The sequence below is a fragment of the Rana temporaria genome, chromosome 4 (genome assembly GCF_905171775.1).
Source record: "Rana temporaria chromosome 4, aRanTem1.1, whole genome shotgun sequence".
NCBI lineage: Eukaryota > Metazoa > Chordata > Amphibia > Anura > Ranidae > Rana > Rana temporaria.
The window spans coordinates 36,378,768-36,405,427 of record NC_053492.1 but is presented as its reverse complement, the minus strand read 5'-3'; the positions used below and the strand labels follow the sequence as shown (position 1 = coordinate 36,405,427).

The 26,660-nt window shown below is 44.3% G+C and overlaps 1 protein-coding gene across 1 annotated transcript in view; it reads right to left on the bottom strand.

Moving 5' to 3' along the window:
• Positions 1-8,804: 8,804 nt before the first annotated feature.
• Positions 8,805-26,660, bottom strand: part of DPYSL5 (dihydropyrimidinase like 5) — a 164,776-nt gene continuing 146,920 nt past the window's right edge. Inside the window, exons 10-13 of the mRNA XM_040348246.1 lie at positions 21,978-22,120; positions 20,358-20,565; positions 11,778-11,946; positions 8,805-9,666 (exon numbers count right to left, since the gene is read on the bottom strand). Of these exons, the coding sequence (XP_040204180.1) occupies positions 9,581-9,666; positions 11,778-11,946; positions 20,358-20,565; positions 21,978-22,120 (606 nt within the window). The 3' untranslated portion in view covers positions 8,805-9,580. The remainder of the gene's footprint in view (positions 9,667-11,777; positions 11,947-20,357; positions 20,566-21,977; positions 22,121-26,660) is intronic.

Below are 26,660 nucleotides of genomic sequence, written 5' to 3'. Positions count from 1 at the left end.
CTTTATAAAAGCCAATGCATATTAAAGCGGAGGTAAACCCATCCATTTAACCGTTTAAAAAACAGTTACATTTCTGGCACATGCCGGGAATCTAACACTCCCATTGGTTGTGCTCTCAACCAAACTGTCAAACCATCCAATGACTGGTGCCTTAGCTGATCACATGTGCAGCATCATGGCAGTTGTAGATCAAACAGAGGCCAATATGGCAGCTTCCTTGGCTGAAAATGATACAAGGGTTTACTTCCACTTTAAGTGGTTCTTGGCATTTGCCACCTTATCTCAAGTACACTTGTGATGTAAAAAATCCTTCCACATTTTAAGTGATCATTAACTAACCCAGTGTTAGTTTCATGGATATTTCTTACAAAATGCTAACTGGAATCCATAAATCAGAGGTACTTATATATAAATAATTTTCTTCTGTGCACCCACTGGTTCATGTATACAGTTTCACAGAGAATCCTTTCCACTGTAAAATGCAATTACACCTCTTACCTCCTTGGACAGCACTATGGAGAGCATTCTTTACCTCTCCACATCCACTGATCTGATTCTACAGTTTAATTAAGAATTCTTCCTATAGCTGGCTGCAATCATTACAATTTATGAAAAGAGAATCCTTACCCTCTATATATCTATTGATCGGACATAGAGAACCCTTCCAAATGTATACTGCAATTACACCTCCATTACAGCGAGAAACCTTTCCCTCTCTGATCTGACTCCACAATTTAATAGAGAATTCTGCCTACTGAATACTGACATCACACCATCATACAGTATATGAAGAGAATCCTCCTTTCTATCTCTACTTATCTACTGTTTTATAAAGAATCTTGCCTACCATACGCTGCCACCACACCGATTTTACAAAGAGAATCTTTCTTCTCTCCTTTTTCCATTGAATTGTTTCTAGTTTTATAGAAAATCCTTCCTATGCATTTCACCACACATCTTTATTCCCACTGTCCTAGTTATATTATCCAGTTTTGCAGACAGTATTCATATTCACGGTACAGTAGATAAACCTTATTTACAATGGAGAGAAGTTGGAACTCCAAATACTTGGGAGAGATGGTCTAATTGATCTTTTTTTAGCTGTTTTTTTCGTCTACTTTTCACTATTGTTTAAGCTGTTGTTGCAACTTTTCATATCAAACGTTTATGAAACATGCATAAGAATATTCCCACTCAAGGCTTTCTTACATATCATCCACTGGCCACTGGTGCAAACCTACTGGGATCTGTTGCTCCCCAAAGAACTCAGGTACAAATGGCACTTCTGCTGTTATTTCCTAACACCCAACCAGCTTCCTTGCAAGTAGTGCATTTTCTCAAAGCCATAATATAGCACATCACTCACAGCCAGACCGCCTCGTACTTCTTCAAGGTGTTTCCCCCTAATAGGGGCCCAGGTATGAGACTTCAGACTGTGCCCATCTCCTACTCCTTTGCCAGAACCTCTTTACCTCCTTCAAAGAGTTTCTCCCCAAAATGGGCTCAGCCATAAACCTGCTGAGTGAACCCATCTCCTACTCCTTTGCCAGACCCTCTCTTCCAACTCCTTTAAATAGTTTCTTCCCAAAAGAGGCTCAGCCATAAACCTGCTGAGTGAACCCATCTTCTACTCCTTTGCCAGACCCTCTTCACCTCCTTCAAAGAATTTCTCCCCAAAAGAGGCTCTGCCATAAACCTGTTGAGTAAAACCATCTCCTACTCCTTTGCCAGAACCTCTTTCTCCAACTCCTTCAATAAGTTTCTCCCCAAAAGGGACACATCCATAAACCTCCTGAGTGAACCCTTCTCCTACTCCTTTGCCAGAACCTCTTCACCTCCTTCAAAGAATTTCTCCCCAAAAGGGGCTTAGCCATAAAGCTGCTGAGTGAACCCATCTCCTACTCCTTTGCTTGGCCCTCTCCTACTCCTCCAAAGTGTTTCTCCCCAAAAGGGGCTCAGCCATAAACCTGCTGAGTGAATTAATCTCCTACTCTTTTACCAGATCCTTTATAACTCCTTCAAAATGTTGGCCCAGTTATAAAACTTTAGACTGTACCCCTATGCTACTCCTTACCCAGACACTCTCCTGCTTTTTTCTAAGAAGTTTTTTCACAAGAGGCCTAGTCGTTAAAAACGTCAGACTGTGCCCCTATCCTACTCATTACCAAGAGCCTCTCCTGCTTCTTCAAGAAGTTTTTTCACAAAAGAGGCCTAGTCATAAAACTTCAGACTGTGCCCTTATCCTACTCATTACCCAGAGCCTCTCCTGCTTCTTCAAAACTTTTTTTCATAAAAGAGGCCCAGTCAAGGAAACGTCAGACTGGGCCCCTATCCTACTCATTACCCATAGCCTCACCTGCTTTTTTAAGACATTCTTTCACAAAAAGGGGCCCTTCTTTAAACTTTCAGTTTGCACCTCAATCCTACTTCTTGACCAGATCCTCTCCCGGTTCTTAAAAGCAAGTTCTCCCTGTTCTGATTGAGCCCCAATCCTACTCCTACGCCAAACCTTCTCCTACACCAACAAGTTTCTCCCCAGTAGGATACCAGTTATGAAGCTTAAAATGGATGTAAACCCTCACAAATACCCAGTGAAGTGAACAGCTTTTGATGATACACAGAGATGAAACAAATCCTCCTACAAAGTTGTACATGTATATCTGCTGTCTTCAGCTTTAGATAGATTTAGAAAGTGTGCAACCTGTTAGAATTTTATCTTCCTGATTCACCTGTTGGTTTGGACTCTTGTCATACACTGTGAGACAGCTGATTGGAGGAAAGGAACACACCCCCTCTCCACTTGCAGAGCTTTGCTGTGAATAGCTCTCTGCTAATCTATTTATAGCACCCACCCTGACACAAAATTCAGCCTGGTTTTATCACAGTTGACACTTGTCAGAAGTTATCATGCTGGTAACAGAAAAATGGAGCAGGAGAAAGCCACATGACTTAAGGCTTTGAAGAGAGATAAGAAAACACTGCAGATATATGTGATCAGCTTTCTGAATGGGGTTTACATCCAATTTAGGATTAAGGCCTATCCTACTTCCTTTGCCAGACCCTCTCCTACTCCTTTGACGGGATTCTGCCCAATCATGAATCTTTAGCATGTGTCCCTATTATACTACTTCAACAATGTTCTACCCAAGAAGGGCCCAGTCATGAACCTTCAGACTGAACCCCCAAACTGTTCCTTAAACAAGATTTTCCCCAGCCGGGGCCCAGTCATGAACCTTCACGATTGGGTCCCTATTTGGAAGAGCATTAAAGGAATGGGAGAGGTCTAGAGGTGAGTGATGTGCTACATTCTGACTGTGAGTTTGCACTACTGCAATAAAGTTTGTTGGATGTTAGGAAAAAAAAAAAAAAAACAGAAGTACAGCCTGCTTGTTTACATCAAACCTTGATGAACTGGGGGAAAAAATGGCAGCAAACGGGAAAACTGTGCTGATCCATTTGCCAATCTTCATAAATAGGCCTCTGTGGGGCATGTAAACGATTGGCCTTAGTTAATATATTAGGTGCACAGGGTGTAAATAGAGCCATGCTCTAGTGGGGTTTTAGGTCTTAAATCTTTATTTGTAAGGTATTGTGTGTAGGGAAAACATTAAGCAGGCTTGATCATGGCAGATCTTCCATATGAATCAAGTTTTTATAAGTCCCTAGGGCAGGCAACTGTAATGACAACCATGCTATATATACAGCAATATTTATTAGGTCTGGATTGAAAACTGGTGGTAATTTGGTTTGCGCAAATCCCATTTGGGGAAATTGTAGGGAATCTTCTGATGAATTAACAGGTAAAAGAAGGCAATGATCTGTGATTAATTTGAATTGCTTTAAAAATGTTCCCCATATTTTCAGTTTTAGAGGGAGCCCTTTCCCATAAAAGTTTATAGCGAATACTTTCCTGACCTATTTCTTCCAGTTCTAATGAGAATCTATTTTATAGCTCATGGATCCCAGTCTAAACATCTGCTAATCCACAGTTTTACATAGAATCCCAGCTTTACTGTACCCTACTGAACTAAGTGGGAGTCCTTTCTATAGCATCTAGCATTCAAAACTCTCTACCTGATGTCTAAAAAACATATTTTCTTCACACACACACACTGTATATATATATATATATATATATATATATATATATATATATATATATATATATATATATATATATATATATATACACACATATATATATATATACGTTCACACAAGATAAAAACTGTCCACTGATGGATAACATAAAATAAGACTTGGTTATGGTCTAAAAAAAAAACTTGAATTTTTTTTTATTTTTTTACTGTGATGGAGTTTAGTTTGGCTATAGTTAGTGCAATGGATCTCTTGAATTAATTAAACACAATGGACCTCTTGGCTTTTATTAGTACAAATTAGCAAAATGGTTTTACTTATGCTGCGTACACACGACCATTATTCACGTCATTGAAAAAAAACGACGTTTTTCTCAACGTGATTCCTCTCAAGCCTGCCTTGCATACACACGATTGTGAAAAAAACGCTTGAGCAAAGCGCGGTGACGTACAACACGTACAACGGCACTATAAAGGGGAAGTTCCATTCGAATGGTGCCACCCTTTGGGCTGCTTATGCCAATTTCCTCGTCTCATAACTTGCTTCTGAGCATTCACGTTTTTTCCCCCCTCGTTAAAGCGTACACACGACCTATTTTCACAACGTGAAAAACAAAGAGACAAAATAGAGCAGGTTCTAAATTTTTACCGGCAATTTTTTGCATCGAGAAAAATGCTCTGGAGTCTACACACGACCGTTTTTCACGACCAATTAAAGAAAATGGCATTTTTCTCGTCATGAAAAACGGTCATGTGTACGCGGCATTAGAGCTCTTTGCTTCACTCAGCAAAATGGAGCTCTTGGTTTTACTTATCACGATAGAGCTCTTGGCTTTACTCAGCAAAATGGAGCTCTTGGTTTTACTTATCACGATAGAGCTCCTGGCTTTACTCAGCAAAATGGAGCTCTTGGTTTTACTTATCACGATAGAGCTCCTGGCTTTACTCAGCAAAATGGAGCTCTTGGTTTTACTTATCACGATAGAGCTCCTGGCTTTACTCAGCAAAATGGAGCTCTTGGTTTTACTTAGCACGATAGAGCTCTTGGCTTTACTCAGCAAAAATGGAACTCTTGGTCTTACTTAGCACGATAGAGCCTTTGGCTTTACTGAGAAAAATTAAGTTCTTGGCTTTACATAACCCAGTGGAGCTTTACCTAATGCGATGGAGCTTTTGGCTAACGTAGCCCAATTGAGCTTTTGGCTTACTTAGCATGACAGAGCTCTTGTCTTGCTTTGTGCAGTGGAGTTTTTGGCTTACTTAGCACAATGGTGCTATTGGCTTTAACCAATAGCTCTTATTGAAGCTCTTATTGTGTCATGTAAGATTGTGGTTTACTTAGCATGATGAAATATTGGCTTATGCGATGCGAATAAGCTCTTGGCTTTACTTAGAATGATGGAGCTCTTTGCTTAAAAGGCTTAATACAGACCACTAATAATCCACACTGGACAGTTATTTAAGTTTTCACGTCTTCACTTTCTTGTTTATAGCAGAAAGTCTATACAAAGTCTACTTTAGGCTTAATCTTAGGGTAACAGCTGAAAGCATGGGTTAGAATGACTTCCAAAACCATTCAGTATCCACTGGTTAATGGTCAGAAATTGTAAACCTTCTCATCAGACAGGGTCTTCATAGGATGACCCTAGAGCTGCCTATATAACTGAAGGCCAGGATATTTGATTGGCCATAAGCATAAAAGTCTGTCACAGGCATATCAATTACTTGGTAGTCTGATAACACCAAAGTCCAACTGAGTTTTGCCTGAACTTTACCATTTTTAGTATCCCAAAAGCTTTGTCTTGTCTGATTACTTAAAGGCGCCTATAGACGCTGTTTGAATAATTGTTTTGATCCAGTACCCAGTTTCAGTGGGATTCTTATTCAAGTTTTTTAGCGCACCATGTGAACTTACACAAATACAAAATAGGCAGGCCTGATGACATCACCAAACGATTAGTGCAAAACAGTTTTTAACAAATCCAAAATATGACAGTTGTGTGGATAACATAACAAAAAGGAACTTTGGTCAGTCTCTTTAAATAACATGTAATGAATGCACATACCATGGCTCCTGTATACACTATATGGCCAATGGTATGTGGACACCCCTTCAAATGATTGAGTTGAGTTTGGGTAAGACCCTTTTCTGTTCCAGAATGTATACTCCCCTGTGCACAAAGCCAGCTCCATAAAGACATAGTTTGATGAGTTTGGTGTGGAGGAACTCAAGTGGCCCGACCTCAACTCTACTGAACACCATTGGGATGAATTGGAATGTTTATTGTGAGCCAGATCTTCTCATTTGACATCAATATCTGACCTTACAAATGCTCTTTCGGCTGTATGACCAAAAATTCCCACATATACGCTCTATATCCCATATTAATATTCATGGTTTCAGAATAAAATATCCAACAAGCCCACATCGGTGTGATGTTCAGGTGTCAACAAACATCTGGCCCTATAGTATAGACTCTTCACTATCATCATCATCATGTAGTACAATGTTCCTACAACATTGGGGCTTTGCATCTTCTTACTGAATGCCTCCACAGAGTCCCAAACAAGTTGCTCTCTCAAATGACTTAAAGTGGTTGTAAACCTCAGACATGAAATATGAACAAAGCATATTTGTCTATAATGTGTACTTGTCTCAATCCAGAGCACTTAGGCCCCGTACACACGACCGAACATGTCCGCTGAAACTGGTCCGACGGACCAGTTTCAGCAGACATGTTCGGTCGTGTGTACGGCCGACCGGACAATTGTCCGGCGGATCGACAGGTTTCCAGCGGACAAATGTTTCTTAGCATGCTAAGAAACATGTCCGCTGGAAGCCTGTCCGTCGGACATGTTCTGTCGTCTGTACAGACTCACCGGACATGTCCGCTCGGCCGAAAGCCCTCACATGCATCGAAGTGATTTGACGCATGCGTGGAAGCATTGACCTTCCAGGGCAACGCACGTCGCCGCGTCATCGTCACGGCCACGGCGCGGCACGTCACCGCGTATCCTGTCCGAGGGGATTTCTGTTTGATGGTGTGTACAACCATCAGACAGAAATCTCCGAGCAGACATGTCCGCTGAAAACGGTCTGGCGGACCGTTTTCAGCGGTCTGTCCGCTCGCCTACGTGTCATTTCTGTCTGTTGGCTTTTTCCTCTACTATCAGCATGAATCATGTCTGACAAGTTTTTGTGACACTAGGAGAAAAATGGTGACAGGGGAGGGACATCCAGCAGATTGACAGCCTCATATGTCTGTTCCTGTGTGCTGTGTGGATGGGGTGTGTCTCTTCCCTCCAATCAGCTCTCCTTATTGAGTGCAACTTCAGCTCTTCGCCCCCTGTTTTCTGAAATCTCAGACAAGCTGTGTAAATTCTGGACTTTGAATGGATGTAGAGAAGAGAACACTGCAGATAAAAAAGGTACAACTTTTGTAGGAGGATTTTGTTTCATCTCTGTGTATAACATGAGGCCAGTCACTTGATGGATATATGTAAGCATTTACAACCACTTTAGATCTATGGATGGAATATAAAACAATCCAATTATGACACTGACTCCTGAATGACATTTAATGTACACACAGTTCTACATTGAAACTCTACAGCAGGTCACCATACAGAGTATTTTTTTATATACAGACAAATAGAGGCGTAATGTGAATTCCCAGCATTCCCCCAGGCTCTGCATAAATTATTGCTGTGAGGGGGTGACTGGATGCAGCCCAGTATTGGAAGAGCCCTTGAATATGGATGATATATGAGTGACAAAGCAGAAGTCACCGTACTTCATGCCAAGATTGCTCAGTCTGATTTAATTTCTTCTACCTGACCAAGAAACAGAATGTGTCCTGTTGTAAGTTGTCAAGTGTCCAGAATTACCACTTGCAGCCACTGTGTGGTGTTAGAGTTCTGATTTAGCTACTTTATTCATTTCCAATGTTTGTATAAGACAGCGTTTACTCTTAGTATTTTTTGCAGACAATGGGCCAGATTCACATAGGTTAGCGGATCTTTAGATCTGCGTAACCTATGTGATTTAAGATCCGCCGCCGCAAGTTTTTGAGGCAAGTGGGTAATTCACAAAACACTTACGGCGGCGTATCGTAAACCCCCCAGCGGAATTCAAATTCCGCAGCTAGGGGGAGTGTTCTATTCAAATCAGGCGCATTCCCGCGCCGATCGAATAGCGCATGCGCCGTCAGGAATTTTTCCCAGTGTGCAGTGCTCCAAATGACGTCGCAAGGACGTCATTGGTTTCGACGTTTACATAAACACAAATTACGTCCATCCGTATGGACTTACGCAAACGACGTAAAAAATTCAAATTTCGGCTCGGGAACGACGGCCATACTTAACATTGGCTGCGCCTCATAGAAGCAGGGGTAACTATACGCCGGAAAAAGCTGAACGCAAACGACGTAAAAAAAAAGCGACGGGCGGTAGTTCGTTTCGGAATCAGCGTATCTCCTCATTTGCATAATCGTCGCATAAATAAAGCGAAACGCCACCTAGCGGCCGGCCTGGAATTGCAGCCTAAGATCCGACGGTGTAACACAGTTACACCTGTCGGATCTTAGGCATATCTTTGCGTAACTGATTCTATGAATCAGGCGCATAGATACGACCGGCCCAACTCAGAGATACGATGGTGTATCAGGGGATACACCGTCGTATCTCTATGTGAATCTGGCCCAATAAATTCACACCAAGGTGCAAAAATTACGAGTCAAACCAGTGATAAGCAATGAGTGGGGGAAAATAAACAGCAATTCAAAAAAGACACCCCTCAATGAAGTTACCTCTTCAACTTCCCTGCACTGAATATAACAGGCTACATCATGTTTAGGGTCCAATGGACAATTTTAACAGGAAAAAAAGTTGCTTAAACCACTGAGATTGGCCTACTAAATAGAAATTTTGGACGTTTTTGTCCCTTGTGACAATGCAGGATGACTATGCATGGAGGATCTAGGCAGTTATAGGAACTTGTCTCGCTGTTATTACTGCACTATGAAAGAATAATGGATCTGTTTCAGATAATAGCTCTGCCAGCCATGGCTTGGCATATGGGAAGGCTGCAGGTCACCATTCGCACCTCTACTCCTGCAACATGACACCGATGAAGCACAAAGACAGCAACATTCACACTGCTCGCACCTCGCACACACTCACGGCACAGAACATAACATTGGTTATCACTACAACAGATGGGAAATTAAGACGTCGTGGTTGAGGAATTCACAAGCAAGTTCTGGGCAGGTAAGTTTCTGGTTGGCATGATGGTTCATCACTGTCCATCTCTAGGAGGGGGCGCTGTAGTCTGGTGTAGGCAGATGTAGAGTCACAGTGGATTCCTCTCTCTTGACATATTACAGGTGTTTGCGTTTTGTGAAGTGGGGAAGGAAGTTGTGTGGATCTCCTGCAGGAGTGGGGTGTAGTGGACCAGGGAATCGGTGGGTGTCGGCCAGTGCTTTTTACCAGATCCCACTGGATCTGCCTCCGGGGGGTGCTAGGATCCTGGCTGAGGCTCGTTTTGGGACATGGTCATCAATCTGAGAACCTAAAGAGAGACAGAGATATTATGAAAACAACATGATTGAGATCTGCAATCTTATCCAGAAGATGAGGTGCATCTAAATTCAAAACTTGTTTTTTGTTTTGGTGTGTGGAAGGGTTAGAACTAAGACTTTTTTTCAGCTGGAACTTGGTAGAACTTAGTTCCACCACCTCTGGCTCAGGCCTTCTGCTCCTTGCTAACCACTATCACTTGTAAACACAGATGTCTGACTTCTGTGTTTACAAGTGACAGCTTGTCTCTCAGCAGCTTCCTCAAATCTGGTCTCCTGAGTATCCCCCACTGAGTGCAGGATGGGGAGAAGGGAGATGTGGGTGCCTGGGGTGCAGTGCAGATGTCAACACCCCCATTGGATGATCTCCCTGCAAGTGAAAGAGGTGGAGCCATTTACAGTGTACAGGGAGTTCCAAGAGCCGGCTGGGAAAAGGGGTGAAAGTGAGATGTGGATGGGGGATGCAGAGGTGGAAGAAGGCTGAACTCTGCACTCTGTATGCAGCGCACCCCTGAACTCTGCACTCTGTACATAATGCACTCCTGGTATTTAATGCCCCTTTAAGACCCTTCCACTGTTACTGAAATATGACCACACTCAGTATTTGATGCTGTTTAAAGGGTGTGTCTGGGGGTCAAGGGGGTTTTGAGGGGTCATGGTTGAGTTCCTGCACCTATTTTCTGAGAAAAAAAAGCCCTGGTTAGAGCCCCTGCCAGGTTTTATTGGTGTCTCTGTACCCACTGATGAGATTCACCCTCTTTTTCTGTCCTAGAGAGTTGTCACCAATTTAGAAAGTGATGGGAAATCCAAATGTTGAGCTGTCACTGGAACAGGAATAGAGGGAATATTGTCCAATGCTGACATTTGTTGCAGTGAATACTAATGCTGCGTACACACGGTCGTTTTTTGTCTTGTAAAAAAACGTTGTTTTTTCTTGTGAAATAAAACGACATTTTTTAAACTTCATTTTAAAAAACGACATTGCCTACACACCATCGTTTTTTCAAAATGCTCTAGCAAAGCGCGGTTACATACAACACGTACGACGGCACTCTGTTCCATTCAAGCTCGCGTCATAACTTGCTTCTGAGCATGCGCGGGTTTAAAAACGTTGTTTTAAACGTCGTTTTAGCCCACACACAATATTTTTTTATGAAACAAAAAACAACATTTTGAAAAACGACATAAAAAATTGAATTTTTTTTTGGTCGTTTTTTGGAAGACAAAAAACGACGAAAAGCCCACACACGATAATTTTAAATGACGTTTTTTAAAACGTCGTTTTATTTCATCACAAAAAACGACCGTGTGTACGCGGCATAAGAGATGATTTCCCTCACTCTGGATTGATTTTCTCTTACTGTGTATTCAGAACAGGATGTAAAGGGAAATCTCTCCAGTGAAAAAAAAACAACAAAACCATTCTCTACACCAGTGGTCTCCAAACTGCGGTCCTTTGCTTGCCTTTATCTGGCCCTTGGGGCACTATCCCTCCCACTGATACGAGACACTATTCTGACATCTGACACCGACAGTGGAGCACCATTTCTCCCACTGACACCACTAATGGGGCACTATTCCCCCCTATGATACCAACGATGGGGCACTATTTCTCCCCCTAATATCATATGTTTAGTTCCACTGATACCAGGAAAATTTCCACCCCCCGCTGGCCAAAGTCCGGCCCTCCAAGAGTCTGAAGGACAAAAAAACGGTCCTTTGTTTAGAATGTTTGGAGTCCCCTGCTCTAAACCATCGAAAATTAGATATTAGGAAAACTTTAAAGCTGAACTCCCCTTCAGAATGGTTTCACACCAGTGCGAATTGGATGTGAGTTCCTCGCATTCAATTCACATAGCAGGGGACTGTTACTGTCTCTCTATGGAGCCGGTTCATACATCACCGGAGCGGCTCCGTTGCAAATTGCACAGGAGTCTTGTGTGATTTCTGGTCCATTTCAGGTCCGAATTCAGCTAAAAATCTGGGCTGCTGTGAGCCGCTCCGTTCCTCAATGTGAACCCAGCCTCAAAGTAACATTTTAGAGATATCTGAATTTAAGCTTTAAAGTAGCTCTCCGCACATGTACACATCCCTCGCCACTTACCAGACAAGCTGAAGCCGGACTCGTGGAGGTCCCGCATGCCTCCGTGACGGGTGATTGGCCGAGTGGGAGTGTCTGCCAGCGGACTTCCTGTCTCTTTCTTTCCAGCATGCGCCACCACGGCTACATCTCCTTGATACGGGGTGCGGTCTACGCACTTTAGGCTCAGAATCTGAATGAAAGGAGAGAGAATATTTTTTTGAAAGTCATGGAACATTGTGTACATTCCTTCTATGGATGACTATACAATGTTATGGTACACCTGTCATACAGATCTTACAACTCAGAAATATGGGAGTTAAGGCCACTGTTGGAAATTTGGTATCGGTAGAGGTGAGGATAAGATTCAGTGGTAAGGAAACATAGGACCACAAATTTGTGCAATGTAAAACACAATGCCCTTTTGCCTATCACAACTGCTTGCAGACAGGTATTTTTAGGGTCCAAAACTTTTATGACATCTGTTATCTTTACAATAAGAATCTAAGTTTGTATAGGTAAGTTTTGAATCATGCTTCAGAATCTGGAGCTCCAGGAAAGCAGCTCTGATGAAGGTAACACTGCAACTGCACTGAAACGTGTTGGTTATTAACATCTGCAAACAATAAATGTATACTGTATATCTGTAATCTCGACTAACCTGCCTGAATTTTGAAACTAATGCTGGCCATACACTCCACCAAAAATCGTCCGAACGAACTTTCGAAAAACGAACGTTCGGTCGTGAGCGCAAACGATATTGCCATCATGTAATGACCGATAAATCGTTCAGTGGATATAAATAAAAAAAATTGGTTAGTTTTTAAAAAAAATACCTAGTGCAGAAAGTTCGGACGGGAAACACATTAACCTTCCGATTTATCGTTCGTTCGGCAGAAAATTTCCAAACCTGTCCTTCGTTTTTTTGGCTCAAAAACGTCCCAACGATTATCGATTAACTGTTCGAAAAATGAACGAACTGTCTGAACGACCGAATTCCGGCCAAATTTTCATATAGTGTATGGCCAGCATAAGAGTTTGCCCCTCTGGCTCGGAGTTGAGAGCTCACTATATAGAGTTTGCCCGCTCCGACTCGGAGTTGAGAGCTCACTATACAGAGTTTGCCCCCTCCGACTCAGAGTTGAGAGCTCGCTATATAGAGTTTCCCCCCTCGGAGTTGAGAGCTCGCTATGTAGAGTTTGCCCCTTCCGACTCAGAGTTGAGAGCTCGCTATATAGAGTTTCCCCCCTCAGACTCGGAGTTGAGAGCTCGCTATGTAGAGTTTGCCCCCTCCGACTCAGAGTTGAGAGATTGCTATTTAGAGTTTGCCCGCTCCAACTCGGAGTTGAGAGCTCGATATACAGAGTTTGCCCCCTCCGACTCGGAGTTGAGAGATTGCTATTTAGAGTTTCCCCCCTCCGACTCGGAGTTGAGAGATTGCTATTTAGAGTTTTCCCCTCCGACTCGGAGTTGAGAGATCGCTATTTAGAGTTTGCCCCCTCCAACTTGGAGTTGAGAGCTTACTATATAGAGTTTGCCCCCTCCAACTTGGAGTTGGGAGTTTACTATATAGAAATTTCCCCCTCTAACTCAGAGTTGAGAGCTTACTATATAGAGTTTGCCCCCTCCTTCTTGGAGTTGAGAGCTTACTATAGAGAGTTTGCCCCCCTGCTACTCAGAGTTGAGAGATTACTATATAGAGATTGTCCCCTCCAACTCAGAGTTGAGAGCTTACTATATAGAGTTTGCCCCCCTCATACTTGGAGTTGAGAGCTAACTATATAGAGTTTGCCCCCTCCAACTTGGAGTTGAGAGTTTACTATATAGAAATTGCCCCCTCTAACTCAGAGTTGAGAGCTTACTATATAGAGTTTTCCCCCTCCTACTCGGAGTTGAGAGCGGAGTTGAATTCCCTGCACCCAAAATACCACTCCCTGGTTAGAGATCTCCACATTGGTGGAGAGGGAACGCTTACAGTGCTGTGAAAAAAGTATTTGCCCCCTTTCTGTTTTATTTTCTTGCATGTTTGTCAGATCATTACATTTTAAAATTACACAAATATAACCTGAGTAAATACAAAATGCAGTTTTTAAATGATGATTTAATTTAAGGGAACAAATATGTGAAAAAGTAATTGCCCCCTAAACCTAATAACTGGTTGTGCCATCCATGGCAGCAACAACTGCAATCAAGCGTTTGCGATAACGCAATGAGTATTTCGCTGTGGAGGAATTTTGGGCCACTCTTCTTTGCCGAATTGTTTTAAATTTAGCCACATTGAAGGGTTTTCCAGCATGAACCACTTCAGCCCCGAGAGGATTTACCCCCTTCCTGACCAGAGCACTTTTTGCGATACGGCACTGCGCCGTTTTAACTGACAATTGCGCGGTCATGCAAGTTATTCAGGATTTTTTTTTTCTCTTTGCACAAGAAAGATATGGATGTTGGAGCTGCATTTTCAGCTCCCAGAAGTGACAAGGACACCACATTTTTGGCAGGATCATGGCAGCACACACTAGATTGTGGCTCCCCCCCCCCCCCTCTATTGAATGCCAGAACGTGCCATGAGTATCTTTTATCAACTGGATGTTAAATATACAAGGAAAATGTAAACACTTTATTTTAACATAAATCAAGCAATGTTATCACATGGAGTTCCAGCTATTGATATAGCATGTTGTCCATGTGAAAAGCAACATTGCAGATTGATAAACAAGGCTTATAGAGTTAAAGGTTTATCGAAATGATTTTATTCTGTGCTCATTTAACATACAAAACAGCATTGAGCTGCATTTCTGTGATCAAAGATCTCCAGCTAGTGGTAAGTCAATGGAATTGCACACAATATACATCAATAAGCCATATATTATGGTGACCCACTTAATATTGAGTAGGTACCACCAAAAAAGCCATGGCCCATTGAGGCATGAATGCCACTAGACCCCTGAAGGTGTGGTATATGGCACCAAGCCATCAGTAGCAGATCCTTTAAAGCGGGAGTTCACCCATAACAAATGTTTTACCCTTAGATTCCTGTTCATTTTGTCTAGGGGAATCGGCTAGTTGTTTTAAAATCGAAGCAGTACTTACCGTTGTAGAGAGCGATCTTCTCCGCCACTTCCGGGTATGGGTCTTCGGGAGCGGGCGTTCCTTCTTGATTGACAGTCTTCCGAGAGGCTTCCGACGGTCGCATCCATCGCGTCACGAGTAGCCGAAAGAAGCCGAACGTCGGTGCGGCTCTATACTGCGCCTGCGCACCGGCGTTCGGCTACTTTCGGAAAATCGTGACGCGATGTATGCGACCGTCGGAAGCCTGTCGGAAGACTGTCAATCAAAATAGGAACGCCCACTCCCGCAGCCCATACCCGGAAGCGGTGGAGAAGATCGCTCTCTAAAACGGTAAGTACAGCTTCGATTTTAAAACAACTAGCCGATTCCCCTAGACAAAATGAGCATCAATCTAAGGGTAAAAATTGGTATTTCCGGGTGAACCTCCACTTTAAGTCTTGTAAGTTCCATGGATCAGACTTGTTTTTCCATCACATCCCACAGATGCTTGATTGAATTGAGATCTGGAGAATTTGAAGGCCAAGTTAACACTCAAAGTTGTGTTCCTCAAACCATACTTGAACCCAGTGGCTGCCAGTGTTTTTTTTTTTTTTGGGGGGGGGGAGCAAACAACCTCTCCTCCTCCATTGGCCGGTGGCATCTCAGTCAGAAGCCCCCCGCACTTGCCCAAGCAACACCCCAGCAGGCGGGTTGCGGTCTCCGGCAGGCAAATGGGCTTCGGTGGGTAGCTCCAGTAGACTCCAATCAGATGACAGGTATCAAACCCACTTCCTGATTGGCCGGGAGGAGGATCAGTGTTGCAACAGCAAATATTCATTCACTGGTGCAACCCACCTGGGTGTGCTCCGGACGCAATGCTCGGCGCCCCAAAGCCCACCCTGTTTTGAAGCCTATTAGAGCCTCTGGCTCTAATCAGTGCTTCAAGAAACACACCCCCGCCCATCCCCGCCATAGGAATTCATGTGCCCGATGTCCTGAAAGGGGCCAGGCGCATGGATAGGGTAGCATTATCCTGCTGAAAGAAGCCAATGCCATCAGGGAATACCATTTCCATGTAGGGGTGTACTTATTCAGCAACAATGTTTAGGTACAGGGAAAGTGTCAAGTAACATCCACATGGATGACTTGAAAGTTGCTCTAATCCTCATGCCTGCCCATTTTTTCTGCTTTCAACATATCTACTTCAGGGACAACATGTTTACTTACTGCCTAATGCAGCTTTCTTAACCTTTTCAATAGGGTTGTCCCGATACCGATACTAGTATCGGTATCGGGACCGATTCCGAGGATTTGCGGATTTGTACTTGTACTCCCGCAAATACCCCCAATACCGAAATAGAATACTCCCCCCCCCCCGCCGCATCCCCTTGGTTAATACGGGCGGGGAACATTACAGCTTTCATTTGAATAGCTGTAGTGTTTCCCGCCGCGCCGCGTATAGACACTCCCCCTTGCTCGGGTGAACTGTCCAATCCCGAGCAAGGGGGAGTGTCTATACGCAGCGCGGCGCGAAAGACTACAGCTATTCAAATGAAAGCTGTAATGTTCCCCGCCCGTATTAACCAAGCGGCGGCGCGGCAGCGGGGATGTGGCAGCATGTACGGTAAGGGGGACATGGCTGCATATATGGGGGGGACATGGCTACATATATGGGGGGGGGGGGACATGGCTGCATATATGGGGGGGGACATGGCTGCATATATGGGGGGACATGGCTGCATATGGGGGGGCCATGGCTGCATATGGGGGGGCCATGGCTGCATATGGGGGGGACATGGCTGCATATATGGGGGGGACATGGCTGCATATGTGGGGGGGGACATGGCTGCATATATGGGGGGGGGACATGGCTGCATATATGGGGGGGACATGGCTGCATATATGGGGGGGACATGGCTGCATATGTGGGGGGGACATGGCTGCATATGTGGGGGGGACATGGCTGCATCTGTGGGGGGACATGGCTGCATCTGTGGGGGGACATGGCTGCATTTGTGGGGGACATGGCTGCATTTGTGGGGGACATGGCTGCATTTGGGGACACATTTAAAAAAAAGTATCGGTATTCGGTATCGGCGAATACTTGAAAAAAAGTATCGGTACTTGTACTCGGTCCTAAAAAAGTGGTATCGGTAATAAAAGATTGCTTAGTGTTCTGCAAAAAAAAAAAAAAAAAGTGGTATCGGGACAACCCTACTTTTCAACACAGAGGAACCCTGGAGATAACGTTCTGGTCTCAGGGAACTCTTGCTAAAAAGGACCATATCTACAAGTCATGATACATTAGTGTGATGTCAGTGGGAAGAATGCTCCTTACACTTGTGGTCACTGGGAAGAAATAACTCCTTATAGATAGCTAACGAGATCAGTGGTGTCAGTGGGAACTTATCTGAGAGATAGAAATTGTTTGTTGCTCAATTAACCCCTAGCAACCTCTGGAGGAACCCTGGAATTCCATGGAACCCTGATGGAGATACCCTGGCCTAATGTATCCCACTGACTTTCAGGTGCCATTGTAAAGAGATAATCAACGTCATTCACTTTATCTATCAGCGATCTTAATGTTATGGCAAATCGATGTATACAGTACTTATTTGTTACAGATATACACACTACCGAGACGGCCTCCTCCATGAAGACACACAGGAGCTGATTTACTAATGGAAAACAGTCAATGCACTTTGCAAAGTGCAGTTACACCAAGTAAATGAGCAGAAGCTCTGCTGACTACCATCAACCAACCATGTGCAAGCATGTGATTGGGTATTCTTTGCGAAGTGAAGATTTACCTAATTTACTAAGCTCTGGAGAAAGTGCACTTTGCAAAGTGCACAGTCTATTAATCATCCCCACAGTACATACTATGACATGGTAGGTCAGTGTATATACAAAAACAACATAGAATGTCCAAGCTCAAACTTACCGACCAATCAGCAACCAACCAAATTCACCTGTCTAACAGTATGCGTTAAAAACAGAGGTTTACATTTTAGAGTTAGGACTGCAGTACACAGAGTGCCTTGACGGGGCCTGCAGCTTACACATGCATTTGCAAATGCGTGCAACTAAACCTCATACTGTTAGACAGGTGAATTTGGTTGGTTGCTGATTGGTCGGTAAGTTTGAGCTTGGATATTCTATGTTGTTTTTGTATGTATAGGCGCCTTTTCCAGTGCTGCTTACTGTATAGACCAGTCATAGGTAGGGGCAGTGACATTTGTTTTTTGTATTGATGTCATTGTGGACAGGCAACACACTGGCACCTTTGCTTCTATGTGCTGGGTGTTTAGTGTGCTCCTGCCCCTTTAAGAAGGGCTGGGCTACCTCCAGTCACCTGCCCTTTATCTGTCCATCAGCATACATGTGCTTCCACTGAGGAGGCTTTGAATTTTAGAGTTAGGACTGCTGTACACAGAGAGCCTTGACAGGGCCTGCAGCTTACACATGCATTTGCAAATGCATGCAACTAAACCTCTATTTTTAACGCATACTGTTAGACAGGTGAATTTGGTTGGTTACTGATTGGTCAGTAAATTTGAGCTTGGATATTCTATGTTGTTTTTGTATGTATACGCTCCTTTTCCAGTGCTCCTTACTGTATAGACCAGTCATAGGTAGGGGCAGTGACATTTGTTTTTTGTATGGTAGGTCAGTGCAAAGCTAATGATGGATCCTTTGCCCTCTGGCAGCATTTTTGGGGAAAGTTAGGGTTCTTTCACACGGGATGGATCCGTGATAATCCGCCCCGTGAACCTCCACTTGCTCAGTGGGGATCGCTCCGCTGAGCAAGGCCAGTCCCCCGCACACTGTGCAGGGACCGCCCTGTCAGATCTCTGCTCTGCCCTATGAGGGGATTGAATAAACACATACCGTCTGTCTGTGTTCACCCGATCCGATCCGCAGACGGATGGAAAAATAGGATTTTCCTCCATCTGCAGAATCAGAGGATTGCGGACACAGATGAGATCGGGTGTCAGTGGATGTTCATCTGCTGACACCCGCTATCTCACAGGGATCAATGTATGTTCCTTTTTCATCCGTAAACGCATGTGTCAAAGGGGCCTTACTAGATTTCAGCTTCTGTTTCAGTAGAAGTTAATATCGTCTCTGGATCAAAAGTTCTGTGGTTTGTGAAGGGCAAACACCTTTGTAAAGCATGTAGTCTATGCAAGATGGAATTCACTTTTAACCGCTTCCAGACCGCCCCACGTACATGTACTGCGGCAGGGTGGCCCTTCAGCATGAACTCATGTACCTCTATGTCGATTACATTTCCAGGTTTGGGGTGCACAAGCGCACCTGCCGGCGACCCACTTCTGCGGTAATTGGACACTGCAGGAGCCAATCAGCTGGTCCGGTGGACTCGATGTTCACCGACACCCGGCGATCGTTTCTGAGAGAGGCAGAACGGCGGTCTGCCTATGTAAACAAGGCAGATCGCTATTCTGTAAACGTGGAAGATGGAGATCCTGTGTTTCTGCTAAGCAGGATAACAGATATTTGTCTTCCCCCACTTAGGACCACTCTACAGTTTCGAATATACAGTAGTCATCTCAATTTGTTCTTATATCCAATTTTTATTGGTGATGTATACACCATTTTTTTTTTTTTAGCCTAACTGTATAATAACATTTTATATTTTTGTACCTTTGTGTTCTTATAGTTTGCCTTTAAAGTCCCACTAGTACCAGGGGGTACTTTTTGCTCTGTATCCCCAGTCAAAGCACCTCCCCGGCAGTTAGCAAGCACACCAGGGAACACATTTAACCCTTTGATTGCCCTTAAAGTTAACCCCTTTCCTGCCAGTGTCATTAGTACAGTGACAGTGCATATTTTTTATCACTGATTCGTGTCACTGGTCCCCAAAAAGTGTCACTTAGTGCCCGATCTTTCCACCACAATGTTGCAGTCCCGCTATAAGTCGCTGATCGCCGCCATTACTAGAAAAAAATCCTATCGTTTGTAGAAGCTATGCAATCAATATACGCTTATTGGGATTTTTTTTACCAAAATTGTCGCTCTTTTTTCGTTTATAGCGCAAAAAATAAAAAACCACAGAGGTGATAAAATACCACCAAAAGAACATTTATTTGTGGAAAAAAAGGACATCAATTTTATTTGGGTACAGTGTCGCACAACTGCGCAATTGTCAGTCAAAGTACCACAGTGCCGTATTGCAAAAATTGGCCTGGTCATAAAGGGGAGTAATCTTTCCGGAGCTGGAGTGGTTAAAGCAGAACTTGGAGCTATATGTTATTCCCCAATCTACATCATCCTACACCACTAAGGCTAAAAAAAGGGGGGGGGGGAGAACAACCTACCTACAGTACCTCGTACTTCTTAACCTAAGAGCCAATTGGCTTTTCGGTGGGATCCTGGGAAAGCTGGGGATACCAATTCTCTGTGTACTTTACAGGAGCAGATTGTCATGGGATTTGGGGTTCTCATAGGGGAGGGGGTACTCTACAGCTCCATATCTACTGCAGACAGCAAGGCATATTCCCAGTCTCCCTTCTACACAATACCACTACTCACCTTTTCTTTCTGGATCATCTTCTTATACAGGTAATCTGGGTAGGTCCTCATCGGGAAGAAGGAGCCAGATCCCTCAGCACACATGAAGACGCCGTTCTCGTACACCACGCGGCCATGGCTAATGGTGACCAGTGACACTCCATGGCATCGCATATTCTCGTAGGGATTGAAATCTCCAGCCTGGACCTGGGTGCTGGCAGAGATGGTCCTGCAGAGCAGATAAAGATAAAGATAGACAACCTGCAATAAACAGCCTACAAGACTGAAGGAAGCAATATATGTAAAGTCTTGGGTTGCACCGATAACTTTTTTTAATCGCCGAGTAAGAGTACCCATACTTACAGTCTAAGTACTTGCCGATATCGAATACTGATACTTTGCAGTGCAATTTGAATCAATACAAAAAGAAACTGCCACAAATCGCACTGCAAAGAATCACATAAGATTAGAACAGAAATGTGGTGTGATTCTTGTCCGAATCGCATGTGATTTCCCCCACTGCTCCTGTGTGTATAGAAAGGGAAAAGCGCCATCTAGTGGGCAGTTTATTACAAATGTTAGAACTCACAGTACATATCTGGCCAAATGCAAAAGCTGCATAGGTGTCCCGGTCCCGGCAATGATAGCAAATCATCTCCCCAGAGGTCATGATTTGCTATCATTGGCGGGACCGGGACACCTATGCAGCTTTTGCATTTGGCCAGTTATGTACTCTGATGCTTACAGGGCTGGAGTAGAAGTTCCGGGACCCTGTGGGTATAGGGTGGAAGTGATGTCAGCTTGGGGGCAGACCGCCTCTACATCTCCTCCAGCAGCTGTGATTTGCTATCACTGGCGGGACATCTATGCAGATTTTGCATTTGGCCAGATATGTAATGTGAGTGGCTAACATTTTTAATAAACTGCCCACTAGATGGCGCTTTTCCCTTCCTATATAAATATACAGTGGAACCTCGGATTACAAGCATAATCCGTTCCAGGAGTATGCTCGTAATCCAAAGCACTCGCATATCAAAGCAAGTTTTCCCATTGAAGTCAATGGAAACTACGATAATTTGTTCCGCATTGACTTCAATAACATGCAATACCGAATGTGGCCAGAGGTGAGGGGGGCACCGGAGAGCCTCGGAAACACCCGGAAAGGCCCGAGGACAGCTCGGCTGACCTCTGCAAACCTCGGGAACTGAGTATTTCCGTGTCTTTCCGAGCATCTCCGTTTGGCTCCGCTCAGCTCCAGCACCCCCACCTCAGGCCAAACGCGGTACTGCACACCGTTTTGGCCTGAACCCTGCTCGTTTTGCGAGACAACACTCGCAAACTGAGTTAGGATTTTGTAAAATACAGTGCTTGTATTACGAAACGCTCGTTAACCGCGTTACTCACAATCCGAGGTATCACTATATATATATATATATATATATATATATATATATATATATACACACACACACACAGGAGCGGAGGGGGGAAATCGCATTCAATTCAGACAGGAATCACACCTAAGTCATGTTCAAAGCGCATGCAATTCTTTGCAGTGCAATTTGCACCCATACATTTTGTACTGACACAAAGTGCAACACAAAGTATCGATTTCAGTATTGGGACACAGTTATTACATACCTGGCGGCTTCTGGATCCCACACCACAATGTCGGCATCGGCTCCAGGGATAATACGCCCTTTACGTGGGTACATGTTGTGAATCTTGGCTGCGTTGGAGCTTGTCACAGCTACAAATCTGTTCTCGTCCATCTTTCCTCCCACCTGCAACACAAACACATTATTGTGTAAAGACAGGGACAGCATAAAGTGGACATGTATAAAATATGCATAAAAATACCTTCTTTTGTTCACTCTGCCCCCACCCCTTACTATGCGATCACCATACAATTAATAATTTTCAATCAAATCATTTTGTTTATGAAGAAATCATTTTTTGGGGGACCCATTGGTTTCATCACTGGGTCTGCTAGCTGCTCTTTGCTCTGTGATTGGTGGGAGGGGCTGGCAGGTTCCTTTAAAAGTCACAGCATCCTGGCTCAGATCTTCTTTCAAGAACGTTATATGAAAGAACACATCCCAAGAATCCCTTTAGAAGTGCATGCTCCTCTCTGATGGCCAAACGGTGCTGCACTGCTGTGCTATCTACTGGTGAGTTGTTTGAGCATGTACATCTAAAGGGATGCTGGGGACTGTTTTTTTCATATAATGCATTGGAACAAAATGATTGATAGGAGTGAGGCTGGGTTCACACTATACTACACTATACTACAGGACTTCCATCCTACTTTGCTCTGCTACATTGGTCCTACACTGCTCCTACATTGGTCCTACATTTATCCTACATTGGTCCTACATCCATCCGACTTTCATGAACAGGATACTACTTTGATCCGACTTTGCCCAGGACTTGAAGTCCGACTTTCAATGAGCAGGGATTCTACTTGGATCCCTGCCAATATCAGGCACTGTGTTTGATATGAATCTTGAGGGGGAACTCCACTCCAACCACACTGGCCGTTGGTTGTCGGGGTCTGTGGGCGGGGGGTTTATCGGAATCTGGGAGCCCCCTTTAACAAGGGGGCCCCCAGATACCGGCCCCCCACCCTAGGTGAATGAGTATGGGGTACATTGTACCCCTACTTATTCACCTGGAAGTAAAGTGTTAAAAAAAATAAACACGCTACACAGGTTTTTAAAATATTTTATTAGTCAGCTCTGGGCCCCCCGTCTGTTCTTTAGCACTTTTACGAGGGGGGGCTTGCTTCTTCCGACGTCTTCTGGGGGGGGGTCCCAGTCTTCACCGCCGTCTGGTTCTCTTCCGCCGGGTGGGGGCCGCTTTCGTCTTTAGCTCTTTCACAGCGGCCCCCTCCCGGGCTTCCTCCGACGTTTTCAGGGGGGGGAGGGTGTGCCCGGGCTTCTGTCGCCTTCTGCCTTCTCCTTCTGCCTTCTCCTTCTTCTTCTTCGCTGTTGACACGTCGCTTCCTCCCGCTGCAATGTCATGTGCACGGCTCGCACCGACTTATATAGGTCTCTTATGATCTCACAGTCCCATCATGCTCCGGGCGCCCGGAGCATGATGGGACTTCTGACGTCATAAGAGACCTATATAAGTCGGTGCGAGCCGCGCACACGACATTGCAGCAGGAGGAAGCGGCGTGTCAACCAGGGCTGTGGAGTCGGAGTCGAGGAGTCGGAGTCGGGGGAAATTTTGGGTACCTGGAGTTGGAGTCGGCAAACAATGCACCGACTCCGACTCCGACTCCTACTAAATTTAGATTGGAACTAAAAAAAAAAAAAAAAGCAAGTTTAAATGTCCCAATTCACAAAAAGTTATAATTAATGACTTCTCTACTGTAAGAATAAAGACCAATGCATGCAGTGCCTCACGTAACCGCAAAACGAACACGTTAAGTGACTGTGAAGAAGCATGCTTTTCATGTGCTTCACTATATGGCACGCAACGCACAATTAGGAGCTGCAATACTTATACTTTCCATAGTGATGTGTTCTGCTTTTACAGGGAACGCATGTTAGAGAACCAGTAAGTGTCCAAATAAAAAAATTCCAACAGGAGTTTTATAAAGCACTAAAAGAAGATGAAAAGTATGATCGCTCATCAAAACTTACTGTTGAAGAAGCCATCCTTGTTTATCCAGAGATCGTTAGTGATGTGGCCAGAATAGTTACTGCAATGCCACCCACCCAAGTCAGTGTCGAAAGATTATTTTCAGCCCTAAAAATAATAAAGTCTGACTTAAGAGCCTCTATGAAAGAGGATCTGGCAGAGGCAATTCTCTTCCTTAGAACTCTACATGGAATTGATTTGCATTTGCTAAGCCTAGAACTACATTTCAAGATTAATATAAACCATTTCTAGGTTTTGCAGATTTTGTTTTTGGTTCATTATAGATAAGCTTTGTTTTTGTTCTAAAACAACCAAATAATGTGGTTTGTATTTTTGAACTGGTAAAGATCCTGTTCCTGATGTTTATGCCTGCTGCTACTATCCAGCCACTTGATTGTTTTCATTGTGTTTGTCTTTTGCTTAAACTGTGCAATACAGTAGACTGTTGGCTTCCCAGCCAGTAGTCCTGTGGTAGGTTGCGTTTCTTTCCCTCAAGGAATGTATAAAATACATTCGCATATTAATACAGAGGAGTCGGGGAGTCGGAGTCGGAAGTACATAAAACTGAGGAGTCGGAGTCGGAGTCGGAACATTTATCTACCGACTCCACAGCCCTGGTGTCAACATCGAAGAAGAAGGCAGAAGGAGAAGGCAGAAGCAGAAGGCGACAGAAGCCTGGACACACCCCCCGCGGAAAACGCCGGAGGAAGCCCGGGAGAGGGCCGCTGTGAAAGAGCTAAAGAAGAAAGCGGCCCCCACCCGGCGGAAGAGAACCAGACGGCGGTGAAGACTGGGAACCCCCCCCCCAGAAGACGTCGGAAGAAGCAAGCCCCCCTCGTAAAAGAGCTAAAGAAGAGACGGGGGGCCCCGGAGCTGACTGATAAAATATTTTAAAAACCTGTGTAGCGTGTTTATTTTTTTTATACTCATTCACCTAGGGTGGGGGGCTGGTATCTGTGGGCCCCCTTGTTAAACCCCCTCGTCCCCACCCCCTTTCCTGACCGGCCGGGCTGCTGCTTGGATACGGGTCTGGTATGGATTTTGGGGGGACCCCCACGCCGTTCTTTCGGCGTAGGGAGTTCCCCTTTATATCCTCACCAGACCCAAGGGCCTGGTATGCTCTTGGAGGGGAACCCATGTCGGTTTTTTTCTTAAAATTTGGCGTGGAGTTCCCCATCAAGATCAGTAAAATACAATTGGCATGCCAAAGTCGGAGCGTGCAAGACTGCGTTCCGACTTTGATCCTACTTCAATGATGTTCAATGGAGTGAAGTAGGATCAAAGTCGGACCAAAGTAGTACAGGGAGCGTTTGCAAAGTCGGACCAGTTAAGACGGCTCCCATAGAGAAACATTGCTTTTCACACGTCATGCGACATGAGCTCCCAATGTCGGAGCGTATGTCGGACTAGTGTGAACCCGGCCTGAAAGCTAATAACTGTAAGTGGCGAGCAATGATAGTAAGAATTATGAGGAGAGGGGACTGATGATGACTGAAGCAATTCAGGCAGAAAATGAAGACGGGCTCAATACTGCTGCCGCAGCTTCAAAGGGTTTTATTGTTGGGATGCAGGTTTGCAGGGAATTGAGAGTTAGGGCTCTTTCACACGTCCGTTCCGTTCGTCCGTTTTTTGGACGTCCGTTAACGGACCGCAATGCTTCCCTATGGGCTAGCGTCCGTTAGCGGATGAGCATCCGCTAACGTCCGTTAGCATCCGTCTGCGTTCAGTTCCGTTTTTTTGGACGGAAGAAAACCCTATTTTTCTTCCGTCTAAAAAACGGAACGGACGAAAAACGGACGTTAACGGATGATCCGTTTATCATCCGTTCCGCTAACATCCGTTTTTCTATGTAAAAAGCCCCCCAAAAAAAAAAAAAAACGGATGTAAAAACGGATGTAAAAACGGATGGAAAAACTGATGAAAAACTGATGAAAAACTGACGAAAAACTGACGGAAAACTGATGGAAAAACGGATCAACTGATGAAAAAAAAACTGATCTGAAAAACTGAACGGACGTGTGAAAGAGCCCTAAACGTTTTCAACACAGTTGAGGAATTGCTACCATTGTGGGAAAAATAAGGTAAGGCTGGAGTTCCACTTTAGCTGTGATGGAAAAAAAGTTAGTGATTCCAAATGGTTTCTTACCAGATGTATTTAAAGGAAATATAAACACTCGCCGGCCACTTTATCATGTACACCTGTTCAATTGCTTGATTTTCTGCTAATCAGAAATTACATGGCAGAAACTCAATGCATTTAGGCATCTAGACGTGGTGAAGATGACTTGCTGAAGTTCAAACTGAGCATCAGAATGGGGAAGAAAGGGGATTTAAGTGACTTTGAACGTGGCATGGTTGTTGGTGCCAGACGGGCTGGTCTGAATATTTCAAAAACTGCTGATCTACTGGGATTTTCACACACAGCCATCTCTCGGGTTTACAGAGAACGGTCCAAAAAAGAGAAAATATCCAGTGAGTGGCAGTTGTGTGGAGGAAAATACCTTGTTGAGGTCAGAGGAGAATGGACAGACTGGTTCCAGATGATAAAAAAGGTGACAGCAACTCAAATAACCTCTCATTACAACCAAGGTATGCAGAATACCATCTCTAAACACACAAAACATCGAACATTGAAGCAGATGGGCTACAGAGGCAGAAGACCACACCGGGTGCCAC